This window comes from Thermobia domestica, chromosome 11 (assembly GCF_964235325.1).
Source record: "Thermobia domestica chromosome 11, izTheDome1.hap1.1, whole genome shotgun sequence".
In the NCBI taxonomy this organism is placed as follows: Eukaryota; Metazoa; Arthropoda; class Insecta; order Zygentoma; family Lepismatidae; genus Thermobia; species Thermobia domestica.
In genome coordinates this window covers 258086305-258099000 of record NC_137464.1, presented here as the reverse complement: position 1 = coordinate 258099000, position 12696 = coordinate 258086305, and the positions used below count along the sequence as shown (strand labels likewise).

At 34.8% G+C, this 12696-nt stretch overlaps 1 protein-coding gene across 4 annotated transcripts in view; it reads left to right on the top strand.

The window, feature by feature from the left end:
* The window catches only part of ckn (CRK like proto-oncogene, adaptor protein), a 580084-nt gene that overhangs the window by 405021 nt on the left and 162367 nt on the right, over positions 1 to 12696 (top strand). For all 4 annotated transcript variants that reach the window (XM_081732142.1, XM_081732141.1, XM_081732139.1 and 1 more), the window contains exon 2: positions 8376 to 8558. In XM_081732142.1, coding sequence (XP_081588268.1) covers positions 8384 to 8558 — 175 coding nt within the window. In that variant the 5' untranslated portion in view covers positions 8376 to 8383. The remainder of the gene's footprint in view (positions 1 to 8375; positions 8559 to 12696) is intronic.

The following is a 12696-nucleotide window of genomic DNA, read 5'->3' as shown; positions in this document are numbered from 1 at the left end:
TATTATTATTATTATTTCTATCTTGATTTTGATAATGATAGCTACATGTTGTACACACTGTAACAAGTAAGGACGTTGTATTCATATTTTGGGGAGTTTGAAGAAAAAAAAAGTGTGTTCTTATTTTCAATCACTGCCGTGTCTTCTTCCTGGTTGAATGAATGCTTCGATTGTTGAACTTTTTAACCCCCTGATGATCGTGTTTAACCAGTCGACAGTGTAACTTTCTGTGTTCGTGTGTAACATTTCGGTTTTTCTTCCCCTTCTGTAGAGCTTTTTTTTTTTGTTTCTTTTTCCTTTCCTCGACATCCCACCAAATGTTTGCTGACAGTATACATTACATATCGTCTCCCTTTTCTTTTAATTTCTACCCCCTTCCGAAACTTTCAACCCTATCTTCAGTTTTTCTTTTTTCTTTTTTAGATCATACATATTCCAGGTGCTTCATGTTTCCTCTTCCGTTCCGCTATTTATTATTCGCTTTCTCTCTCTTTCTCTTTCCCTCTGTCTTATCTTCAGATTTAATGTTTTTTGCTTTCCAAGGTTTCTTATCTTGTTACACATTCTATGTATGAATACATAACTCTCTTAAAGGATTATGCGTAGATTACTGTTCTACGATATTACTAGTATTTACGAAGAAAAATTAACAAAGATGAGACACATAAAGGGTGTTTCATAAAGAGCGCAATTTTGAAATTCTGCCGTATCTGTTCTAATAAATTGATAGCACTGAACTTACACGATCATAGTGTGTATATCAACTGTAGTTCTATAATGTGAAACAAAAACTATTATTATTATGATTATTATTATTATTATGATGATGATGATTATTATTATTATTATTATTATTATTATTATTATTATTATTATTATTATTATTATTATTATTATTATTATTATTATTATTATTATTATTGATAATATAACAGCATCCTCCTGTGGTATGTAGATTGTCACCCTAAACACTTTTAACCTTACGTTTCATTCCGATAACTACGAAAAGTGGAATGACTTCCACCAGACGTCATATTTAAATATACAATTCCTACATTGATCTACTGGCGAAAAAAAAAAGAAACTCCACTCGGGATTCGAACCCGGGACGTTTCGATTATAACGCGAGAATGCCAACTGCTTATCATCACTTACTCCAGGGACGGAATAAACAACTAAACTCGTGGTGCAACAGCACTTTAAGGGAGCTGGAGCCTGCCAGCTGGCTTGTGACACTCATGTTTTCGTAGTGATGTGTGGTCAGCACACTGACTCCCTTCGCCGTTAATGCTGGCTTCCTAGACCGGAATTCGCTACTTCTTTAGCTCTCTGATTGTTCTCATCGCTCTGGGTGGACGCCTCAATGTCGTTTCCTCTTATACCCAGCACTGTTTCACTACGTTGATCTCACCAAAAGCGATGTTCTGGTGCTGCTAAGGCATTGGCTTGGAGATGGAGTAAGTAATGTAGAAACGGAAAATTGTGGTTAACGGGTGACAAAATTATTGTCATAGCCAAATCATATTTTTTTCTCAGTTTTAGCTTTAAGAAAAGGATGTTTTATAATATACTAATTTTCATTTGTTATATATTAAACTGAAATATTCATCTAGTCCTAGAAAACCTAGGGAGTCATACCCCTAGAGGGTATGGTGGCAGGAAAGAGAGGGAAAGGGAGAAGGAGACCACAATTAATGGACAATATCAAAACAAAAAAAAAATCGTATGGAAAGACGAAGAGGTTAGCGGAAGACCATGGAGCATGGAACTTTTTTCAGTTGCAGCAAGTGACCTGCCAGGAATGGCAGAATAGCTATGATGATGACTTTTTGTGTTAGTTATGTGCTAAATTTCGTTGTACTTATTCCAGAAATAAAACCGTAAGGTATAGAGATTTTTTTTTTAAAAAAAAAAAAAAAAGGGAAAAGACTAGAAGAATATTTCAGTTCAATAAGTAAACAAACGAAGAATTTAACGTGGAAATAGGAAGTATTTCGTTTTGAGATATGAGATTTAAAAAAAAAAAAATGTAAACATATGTAGCATTGAACCTCCGGGTTCCATAAGCCATAGAGTTAGTTATGAGCGAAGTAAAATTTTTTTCTTTTCAAATTTTAATTTGTAAACGAAGTTTTATTTACAGAACAGCTCCGTTAACTCAATGCTTAACTTATTCCCCGCCATCCTCCCCCTCCTTCCATTTTCATTGTAAATCCCACTCAAGCAGACTAACTGGTAAACAAACATCTCTGTTAGCTCTTTCCAAACAGCGTATATTCTGATACCTAGAGACTTTAGCTTCTGTATACCGAGCCAGAATTTGGTCTTCGAAATTGTTCTCACTGAAAGATCTGTGGTGCTATAAACTGTACTTTACAAGTCTTCTCCCCCTACAAAAAAAAAAAAAAGTGTTTTTAAAAATACATCTCGAAGCTACCTTGTTCAATCTTCTTTTACTGGAACGTACAGACCAGAACAAGTATTTTAAAATTAGAAAATGAAAATAAAAAAAAAATGAATATCGATGAGTTACAGGAATTTATTTATTTACTGGTTTTGTTTACGGGAAGTGTTGGAACATCGTTCATAGCTTCAACAGGTAATAACAAGCCAAGAGGCGAGTCTCTTTCTTTCTCTTTTTATCATACAAACAAAACACGATCGTTTTAATTTTGTTTGGTTTACTACAATCTTCCAATGTCTAGCTAGCTACATAACCCTTGCTACTAAAAATACACGCTTCTCGTTCTTAATGTGTTTTCGGTCGAAGTTACATCAATTAAAGATGTCACCGAGATGTCAGGGCTGTGGCTGCGTTACTTAAGATCATTCTCTGTTCACATTGTGATTAATGAGCGGGTTATTCGGTACATGTATGTGTTCAACTTCCCAAGACACTTTATATTCTTTTTTTTTCCCCCTCTCTTCTGCTTCTTTGAATTTTGTGTTTTCTAGTGAAAAGCTAGGATTTCTTGTCTTGTATAAATCATGATGTAAGTCGACTCGAACGTGGATTTGGAAATTACAAGATTACTTTTTCGATTCGTTAAGTGGGCGTTAAACCATGGCTTAATTGGTGTTTAGAATGTTTACATCCAATTCGTTAATTCAGTTAAATCCATCTCACGTTTGAAAAGAGAGAAAAATTCCTTTTAAAAATAAGTTTAACTTCAAAAAATTCTGTACCAACTAGTTAGCTATTTCATGGTGTAGCAAGGAGAAATCCTACTATAATCTAAGTATGTCGTTTCTTTGCTTTTTGCGGTAATTCGAAAAATAGCTACAGGTTTTATTTGCTTTCGAAAAGAACTATTTTCGGTACAGTCATCAATCTGTTTTCTTAATTTCTTCGCTAATTACTCAGCAGAAAAACTTGTAACGTCGCAACTAACATACAAGAAATTAAAATTGAAAATCTATAGTATTGTCCGTAGAACTCCATTTATAAGTGATTTCTGAACCGTGACTCGGACAGATGTGTGGCTTAGTAGACCAGCAGATTTCACTCGGAAACCATGAAACTTCGTCATAGGGGGATAGTTCCTAAAGTTTCCAGCATGACACAGGCATAAAGTGCCATCTATGAAAGAAATAATTATTTAATGACGTATAGTGCCATCTATGGAAGAAATAATTATTTAATGACGTATAGTGCCATGTATGGAAGAAATAACTATTTAATGACGTATAGTGCCATGTATGGAAGAAATAACTATTTAATGACGTATAGTGCCATCTATGGAAGAAATAATGTATTTAATGACGTATAGTGCTATCTATGGAAGAAATAATGTATTTAATGATGTATAGTGCCATCTATGGAAGAAATAATGTATTTAATGACGTATAATGCCATCTATGGAAGAAATAATTATTTAATGACGTATACTGCCATCTATGGAAGAAATAGTTATTTAATGACGTATAGTGTCATCTATGGAAGAAATAGTTATTTAATGACGTATAGTGCCATCTATGGAAGAAATAATTATTTAATGACGTATAGTGCCATGTATGGAAGAAATAATTATTTAATGACGTATAGTGCCATCTATGGAAGAAATAATGTATTTAATGACGTATAGTGCCATCTATAGAAGAAATAATGTATTTAATGACGTATAATGTTATCTATGGAAGAAATAATGTATTTAATGACATAATGTTGAGTACATTCTATGGAAGAAATAATGTATTTAATGACGTATAGTGCCATCTATGGAAGAAGTAATGTATTTAATGACGTATAGTGCCATGTATGGAAGAAATAACTATTTAATGACGTATAGTGCCATGTATGGAAGAAATAACTATTTAATGACGTATAGTGCCATGTATGGAAGAAATAACTATTTAATGACGTATAGTGCCATCTATGGAAGAAGTAATGTATTTAATGACGTATAATGTTATCTATGGAAGAAGTAATGTATTTAATGACGTATAATGTTATCTATGGAAGAAATAATGTATTTAATGACATAATGTTTAGTACATTCTATGGAAGAAATAATTATTTAATGACGTATAGTGCCATCTATGGAAGAAATAATGTATTTAATGACGTATAGTGCCATCTATAGAAGAAATAATGTATTTAATGACGTATAATGTTATCTATGGAAGAAATAATGTATTTAATGACATAATGTTTAGTACATTCTATGGAAGAAATAATGTATTTAATGACGTATAGTGCCATCTATGGAAGAAGTAATGTATTTAATGACGTATAGTGCCATCTATAGAAGAAGTAATGTATTTAATGACGTATAATGTTATCTATGGAAGAAATAATGTATTTAATGACATAATGTTTAGTACATTCTATGGAAGAAATAATGTATTTAATGACGTATAGTGCCATCTATGGAAGAAATAATGTATTTAATGACGTATAATGTTATCTATGGAAGAAATAATGTATTTAATGATGTATAGTGCCATCTATGGAAGAAATGTATTTAATGACGTATAGTGCCACTGTGCTGTTGCTAAAAGGCCGCAGTGAAAGACTGGGCTTCGAGGAGATTTAGAACTACCCTATAACCCAGATTTAACAAACAATCTAAATCATCTTTATCCTCCTTTTTAGGATACGTTAATATTTTTTCGTATATCTTGCTTGCTTCCGTGATAAAAGAAGTTTTCTGTCCGAATTTCACGTTTCTAACTATAGTAGTGTAGGCTGAGCATTGACAATGAATGATAAAATTTTCAGATCCCAAAAATATGTTCTATGTCCACTCTAATCTCTCTACTAAAATCAGAAGTGGCAGAACTATATAACCGACCACTTCCGGTTTCAAAATTAATTTAAAAATATCACTATGCAAACCAAACTCCCTTACGTGGTGTACACGTGACGCTGCTACTTATTTTTAAATGTTTCGAGGAGCATATACCAGTATACTTATACTTTTAAAATAATATAAAATTACCGTTATAACTGTATTAATAGAAAACACATGGTAGTTTTTTTTTCTAAAGAAATGTTTTATAATAAAACTTCAATATTAGTCATTAAAATTTGTGTAAACTTTGTAGTATCTGTTATTTATATCATGTATACCAGTTTGAGATTCTCAACCATACTTGTGGTCCGCAATTCTCTAAATCGTTAGTTTTCTTTCTTTCTTTCTTTCTTTTTAACTAATATTCAACGTAAGAGAAGCACAAGGCCAGATCTCGAGGACCATAGTTTGAGAAACACTGGTATTGATAAAATGAGGTTGAAGAACGGATTACAAACTTATGATAAATTTTTAGCAAAATGCTTAAACAGAACGAAGGTAGCACACGTGTTGCCGCCTCGATATATTCACCAAATGCTCACTGGACCAGGGATCGAACCTGAAGTTGTTCAATCACTGGCGAACGTGGCATCATTTAACCATCGTACAAATAGTCTTTTACTTTTCCCTTAAGAGTCTCCATTCCGGCGAAATTAAAATACCGCTAATTTTACAGTAATTATGTGATATCTTCAAATAGATAAAAAGATAATTGAAATGTGGAACAAGAGCGCGCTAGACAATATTATTTTGCGTTAGGTACCGTTATCACAAGTCACCTAATAGCCTTCCGTTTTCAGCTGTTTAGAAACGCGAAAATAAATGCTGATTTTCAAAATGGCTCGAAATAGAAAGCAGATAAGTGAGCCGTGATAACGGTTTCTTATGTAAAATAATATTGTCTAGGGCGCTCTTGTTCCACATTTCGATTATCTTTTATCTATTTGAAGATATCACATAATTACTGTAAAATTAGTGGTATTTTAATTTCGCCGGGGATGAAGACTCTTAACCCTGAAAATTTTCTTTGTAATTGCTTTTTCTCTCCGATTTATTGTTTCATAAGTATGTTTATATGTTGTAGGTTTGTGAAAGCCCTGTACTAGCGCAGACACGTCCCTCCTTCCATCCTTTCCCGTTACTGCAATACGAGCATGTGTGTTTGTTTCTGGGTGCGTGACACAGCTGGCGTGTTTACTGCGAATTGAGACTAATAAATTTTCCGATTGCAAGAAGATTTCGTTTTGGTCACACTCTCTATGATAGCGAACGGCTGCTAAGGGACAAGGGCCACAGTTTGCACATTGGTGATGAAAAAGCAGGTGACGATGACTGGGTAATATTCTATTATGCTGAACACACATTCGTTACACAATGGACCTTTTAAGTGTTAATACAATTCAGCACAAACATCATGTCCCCTACTTTTAAAACCAAAGATAGCCAAAGCCAATACTGTACTGGCTAAGAGCAGAATGACGAAATGGAGTTTCACATCGTAGTAGCTACTAGCTGCAAAAGTTAAATAATAAAGAAACATGAGTAACATAGGTTGGATCGCTTACAAACTGTGGTTTTCAGATATATAATAAAGTCCATTTCTATATAACTATCGGGGTCACTGTGGCTCAGTGGTAGAGCGTTCACTTTTAATGCATGGGGTTTTTGGTTCGATCCCAGCTCGCGCTCAGTGAGCTTTGTGGTGGACAAACATCGTGTGAGTGGGTATTCTCAGGGTTCTTCCGCTTCCTCCCAGTTTCTTCATACCACCACTTCTTTCATTTCTCATCATCGTCGTCTCCTTTAGTCTAGCCAGCACAATCGTTGGACGTAAAACTCAAAGATCTCATTTAATTTTTGTAACTATTACTACAACTACTATTGTTACTATTACTACTACAACAACTACTACTGTTACATCTACAACTAGAACAACTAAAAATTCGGATAGAAATGTTTCTTCCTATGTCAGTCAGAGTGAACACACTCTTTCCATTAACATTGAATGAACAGATTAACGACCATGATAGTAATCATAAAAGTTATGTAGGTCTCTATTAAACTTTTCCAGTCTTAATTACTCATCTTTTACAAAATATAAAAATTTGTCTGTTCCATGGTTTGTCTGTGGTGAAGGAACAAACAGACTCTATTTGTTTTGTGTTCATGCTAGTTGTCCCACTTCAGATCTTCGGTTTGGGGCCTCGGTGGCTCAGTGGTAGAGCGTTCACTTCTGGTGCATGGAGTCCCGGGTTCCAACCCTGCTCCCGCCAAGTGAACTTTGTGGTGGACAAATACCGTGTGCGTGGGTTTTCTCGGGGTTCCCCCGTTTACTCCCACTTTTTCATTCCACCATTTCATTCATTTCTCATCATCACCGTCTCCTTTAGCCTAGCCGGCATAACCGTGGGACATAAAACTCAAAGATTTCTTTCTATTTTCAAATCTTCGGTTCGTCCGAAAATTGTTTATGCATGCTAGCGACATATCTTGGCGTCGAGTAAGATGTGATGAGTTGATTTTGAGTTTAACGTCCCGTTCAGCAGCGAGGCTATATGAGACGTGGACCTACTGATTAACGTGGAATCCGAACCACATGAGGTCCCGCCGGGAATCGAACCCGGGTCTCCCACGCCAAAGGCGCGTACGCTGGCGTCGAGTAAGAGACAATACAGCTAGCGACAACTATTAGGTTGGGTGTGAAGTATTGATAATTACCATGACAGAGAAACTAAGAAATCTTACGTTTATAACAAAGAATATTGCATCTAAATATTTTCATCTAAATGTTTTACGTGACTCTAAAAGTTTACTCTTAAGTATTTTGAAGTTTGTATATCAGCGTTGCTTACAGGCTGATATGATTTTGCTTTATAATAATGACAGGTACTCTATATGATTAGCCATCTCCTTTAGCCTAGTCGGCCTAATCGTGGAACGTAAAAATTTCATTTTTCATTTTCATTTTTCTACATGTTTAGATAAAGAATTAATGTGATCCTATGCTCTTATTGATGTATACATTTATTTATATGTTAAATTCAATATTAATTTGCTGTTTTTTTCTTGTATTTTCCACAGTGGGTGGGATGAATCGCCCACCAAAGCCCGCCCAGGTGAAGAAGGTAGCTCCCCCCTCTGTACCGGACGTGTACCGACATTCCGGGAGTAGTTTTGGCTCGGGCTACAGCAGCGACCACCGAAGTTCGGCGGGCAGCGAAGAAACTTTTCTACCAGCACCATGTCCCGACATCAGTGCCAGGGGTGAGTATCAAAACACACTATAGATTCTTTAAGGGTCTTCACTACACCAAATTAAACTACCGCTAATTTTAGTTTTCCTGTAATATCGTCAAAACAAATAAAAATATTCGAAAAGCAGAAACGTAGTGAACTAGACAATACGATTTTACATGTGATACCGTTATCACAACTCATGTATCTTCTTAACGATTTGCAACTGTAGCTACTTTTAGTATTTTTTTTGCGGGTTCTGTAAATAGCGTCATACCAAAAGCAGATAGGTGAATTGTGGTGAAGGTATCACATGCAAAATCGTATTGTCTACTTCACTACGTTTCTGCTTTTCGAATATTTTTATTTGTTTTGAAGATATTACAGAAAAACTGTAAAATTAGCGGTAGTTTAATTTCGCTGTAGTGAAGACCCTTAACACAAGATACTTAAATCTATCAGTGATGCCAACCTGTGGGAAAAATCCCATATTTTAATTTTTTTTTTTTTTTGGCAATGATTTCTGGAAATGAGATAAATGGAATTCTCATAAAAATTGACAAGATTTATGGAATTTTTCATGTATCTATTCCACTGTTGCCAACAACATTCTCTATGGCCAAGTAGAGAAATGAGTCTTTAGATAACTTGAAATTAATGCTAATTGTTCTATATTGTTACTATAAAATACATGTTGGTATTAAAGTGATTTATGCAATGAATTGTGAATCTCAAAAAAACAAGCGCTAAAGAACGTTGATTGTATTCTGGTATTTTTTTAATAAAATGGAAGAACAGAATTAACAGAAGAAGGTAAAACGAGAAACGCCAAACATACCTAGAAAATATGTGTTCATAAGGTGTTTGATAAACGTAAATGATCGGAATTTTTGGATCATTCACTCATATATTAAAGAAAATAACTGATATACACTAATTTCACTGACTTTGTTTTCTAAGTTTAGAAAATTTTGTTATTAGAAAATTTTGTTATTAGTATAGCGTAGAAAATTCAAGAGCAAAATGGGAATTCATGCCTCTAGACAAGGGATTTTTATAACGTTTTAGGTTGGCATCACTGCTGTCTATTCCATGTTAGGCTGATAGGCAGTCAGAACAAGCTCCCGTACTTCCTACCACTTTGACTGTGCAGAAATGGGAAACAAATCGCTGATTATATCAGGAAGGGAAACTGTTTTAAGATATAGTATCGTGCCAAATTTAAATTTCTACTATCCTTTCTTTAGCCCCTATTCATAAGCGCTACCAACAATAACTATATTCAGTGGCGTATTTACGATTTTGTTTCGGGGAGGGCTTTGTTAACTTTCGGGGGGGGGCGGCTTTGCCTGAAAATGTGAAAATTCTGCAAGATATTTCATATACTTTATTATAGTAAGTAAGATTTCGGGGGGCTTAAGCCCGGAAGCCCCCTCCCCTAAATACGCCACTGACTATATTTAACTTTTTATCATTTAAAAATATTGATTATTATTTAGTATATATTAAAGATTTGATTTTAGTTGTATTTTTAATTTGAGTTATTAGAAATAAAAACTGAGTCGTCATAAAAGTTAATTTCAGTGGTTCTTACATTCAAGTCTTAAGATGTTGAGAGGCAAGCCAATGATTCGTTGTTGTTCTACTCTTGTTTCAAATTTCAAAGAATCTTTTATACGATTGGGTGATCGAATATACAGAATATTGAATATTCAGTAATCGAATGTATGGAATATTGAGATGACCAAAACAGAGAATGAATTTTGAGTATAAGTATTACATATCATATCGTGTATAATTCGTACGAATATGTTTGTAACAAGTTATCCTGTAGATTCACTTGTGAAATATTCCATATTTTTGTCCTTAGCCAAGCTAAAATTCGTAATGCCTTGTAGTTAAAAAAAAAAAAAAAAAAAGTGTTTAATGTGAAAATGTCTGTTTGTTATAGAATTACACAAGACTTGTTTTTTGATCATTGAAGATTCATCTGTTATGATATTGGTGCTTTCATTAGTGATAACCTGGATCTTTTTACAAAAATCCCATCTTAAAAAGCAGGATTTTTTTTTTTTTTCACAAGGCTTTCATTCCCATCCGTGGATGGGCGGGCCGCAGACGGTTATGCCGTCTCTCTGGCCAGTGATAGTAAAAAAAAGCAGGAATTTCCATTTTGCTCTTATATTTCACTCGCGTTATACTGATTACAGAATTTTTACAAATTTTAGCAGATTTAGAAAATACGAAACTTGAAACATATATGTTACTTCTTTTTTCATATTTGAGTGAATTATTCGTAAATTTCGATCTTCTTAATTCCTAATAAATATTTTCCTTAAGTAAAAGAAACCGTTGAAACTGTTTGATGAAAACACGCACATTCTGTTGTCAGAATTTCGTACTTCCATCACGCTTTTATGCCATAATGTTCTACTCAGCGTAATGAAACGACAAATTTAAGGGGACCGCGGTGGCTCAGTGATAGACCGAGCATCTCTGGTGATTAAGGTCGATCCCAGCTCGCGCCAAATGGACTTTGTAGTGGACAAACACCGTGTGCGTGGGTTTTTCTCGCGGTTCTTCCGTTTCATCCCACTTTATTCATTCCACCATTTCCTTCATTTATCACCTTCTCTTTTAGCCTAGCCGGCGTAACCGTGGTACGTAAAACTTCAAAATTTCCTTTCATTTTTATTTCAAACCACACGAGATTCCGCCAGGGGGGATCCAGGGGGGCGATCGCCCTTCCAGAAGAGGGAACTTTCTTATTTTATATATATAAATAAAACCCATCCCAAAGTTTGGAGCCCTTAAAAGTAGTAGTATGACAACCCACCGTCCCCCCAGAAGTCGGTCCTGGATCCGCCCCTGGATTCCGCCGGGAATTGAACCAGGGTCTCCCACACAAAAGGCGCGTACGCTAACCGCTTAGGATCGTGTAGTACATGCGTCCGTTATTCTACATGATAACTCTTGAAAGAGTATTTTTGTATTCTGTTTTTTTCTTTTTTGCAATACATTGCTAGAGTGGTTATCTCAGCCGAAAGGAATGAAATGAAATTACATTTTTATGTTATGCCCTTTAGGCTAAAGGAGTCCGGATTGTTAATGAAAATGAAATTATTGTGATTTTTTTTTGTGCCCCTACCGGGATTTGATTCTGGGTCCGCGTGTATTAAATTCTCACGCGATAGCCATTGGGACCAGCGGGGAGTTCTGTTGTCACGAGAGAGCTCGTTAAAGTAGTCAATGCATTAACATTTTCACGGGTAACGGTGACTTCAACAGTGTCTAATCCGTTAACATTATCACGGGTAGCGGTGACTTCAACAGTGGGTAATTCGTTAACATTTTCACTGGTAACGGTGATTTCAGCAGTGGCTAATTCGTTAACATTTTCATGGGTAACAGTGACTTCAATAATGGCTAATACGTTAACATTTTCATGAGTAACGGTGACTTATGCCTTTCTGTTACTAAACACAATAACTCTTGAACGAAATCGAAATTTTCAATCCTTTTTATTTATTTATTTATTGGAATACTTTAGCTAGTAATTATCTCGGCTGACTTCGAAATGGAATTAATTCATTCATATCTCACGAAGAAAACAAAGTTGTATAATTGTAGAATGCTAGTAGTTACTCATTGCACAGTTAGGTGGCAGCGAAACAACCGCCAGCGGTTTCCATCTACCGGACGAAATTGAAAGTTCTTAAGATCCTTTTTCTGTATTATTATTATTATTATTATTATTATTATTATTATTATTATTATTATTATTATTATTATTATTATTATTATTATTATTATTATTTTATTTTTAAGAAATGAACTTGGCACTGTGTGCAGTGGACCAGTAATTAAATCCATTTGTCTCCAGTGCTCAAGGCCATGTTAATTTGTTGTGCACAACACCATATTTATTTTTTTCTATTCTTTACATTTTTTTTTTGTCAAACCGTGCTTCATTACTCCTAATTTCATTGACTGTATGCAGTGGCGTATTTAAGAGGAGCTTCCGGGCTTAAGCTCCCCCCGAAATCTTATTTAATATAGTAAAGTAAATGAAATATCTTGCAGAATTTTCACATTTCCAAACAAATCCCTCCCAGAAAGTCAGCAAAGCCCGCCAGAAACAAAATCGTAAATACGCCACTGACTGTAT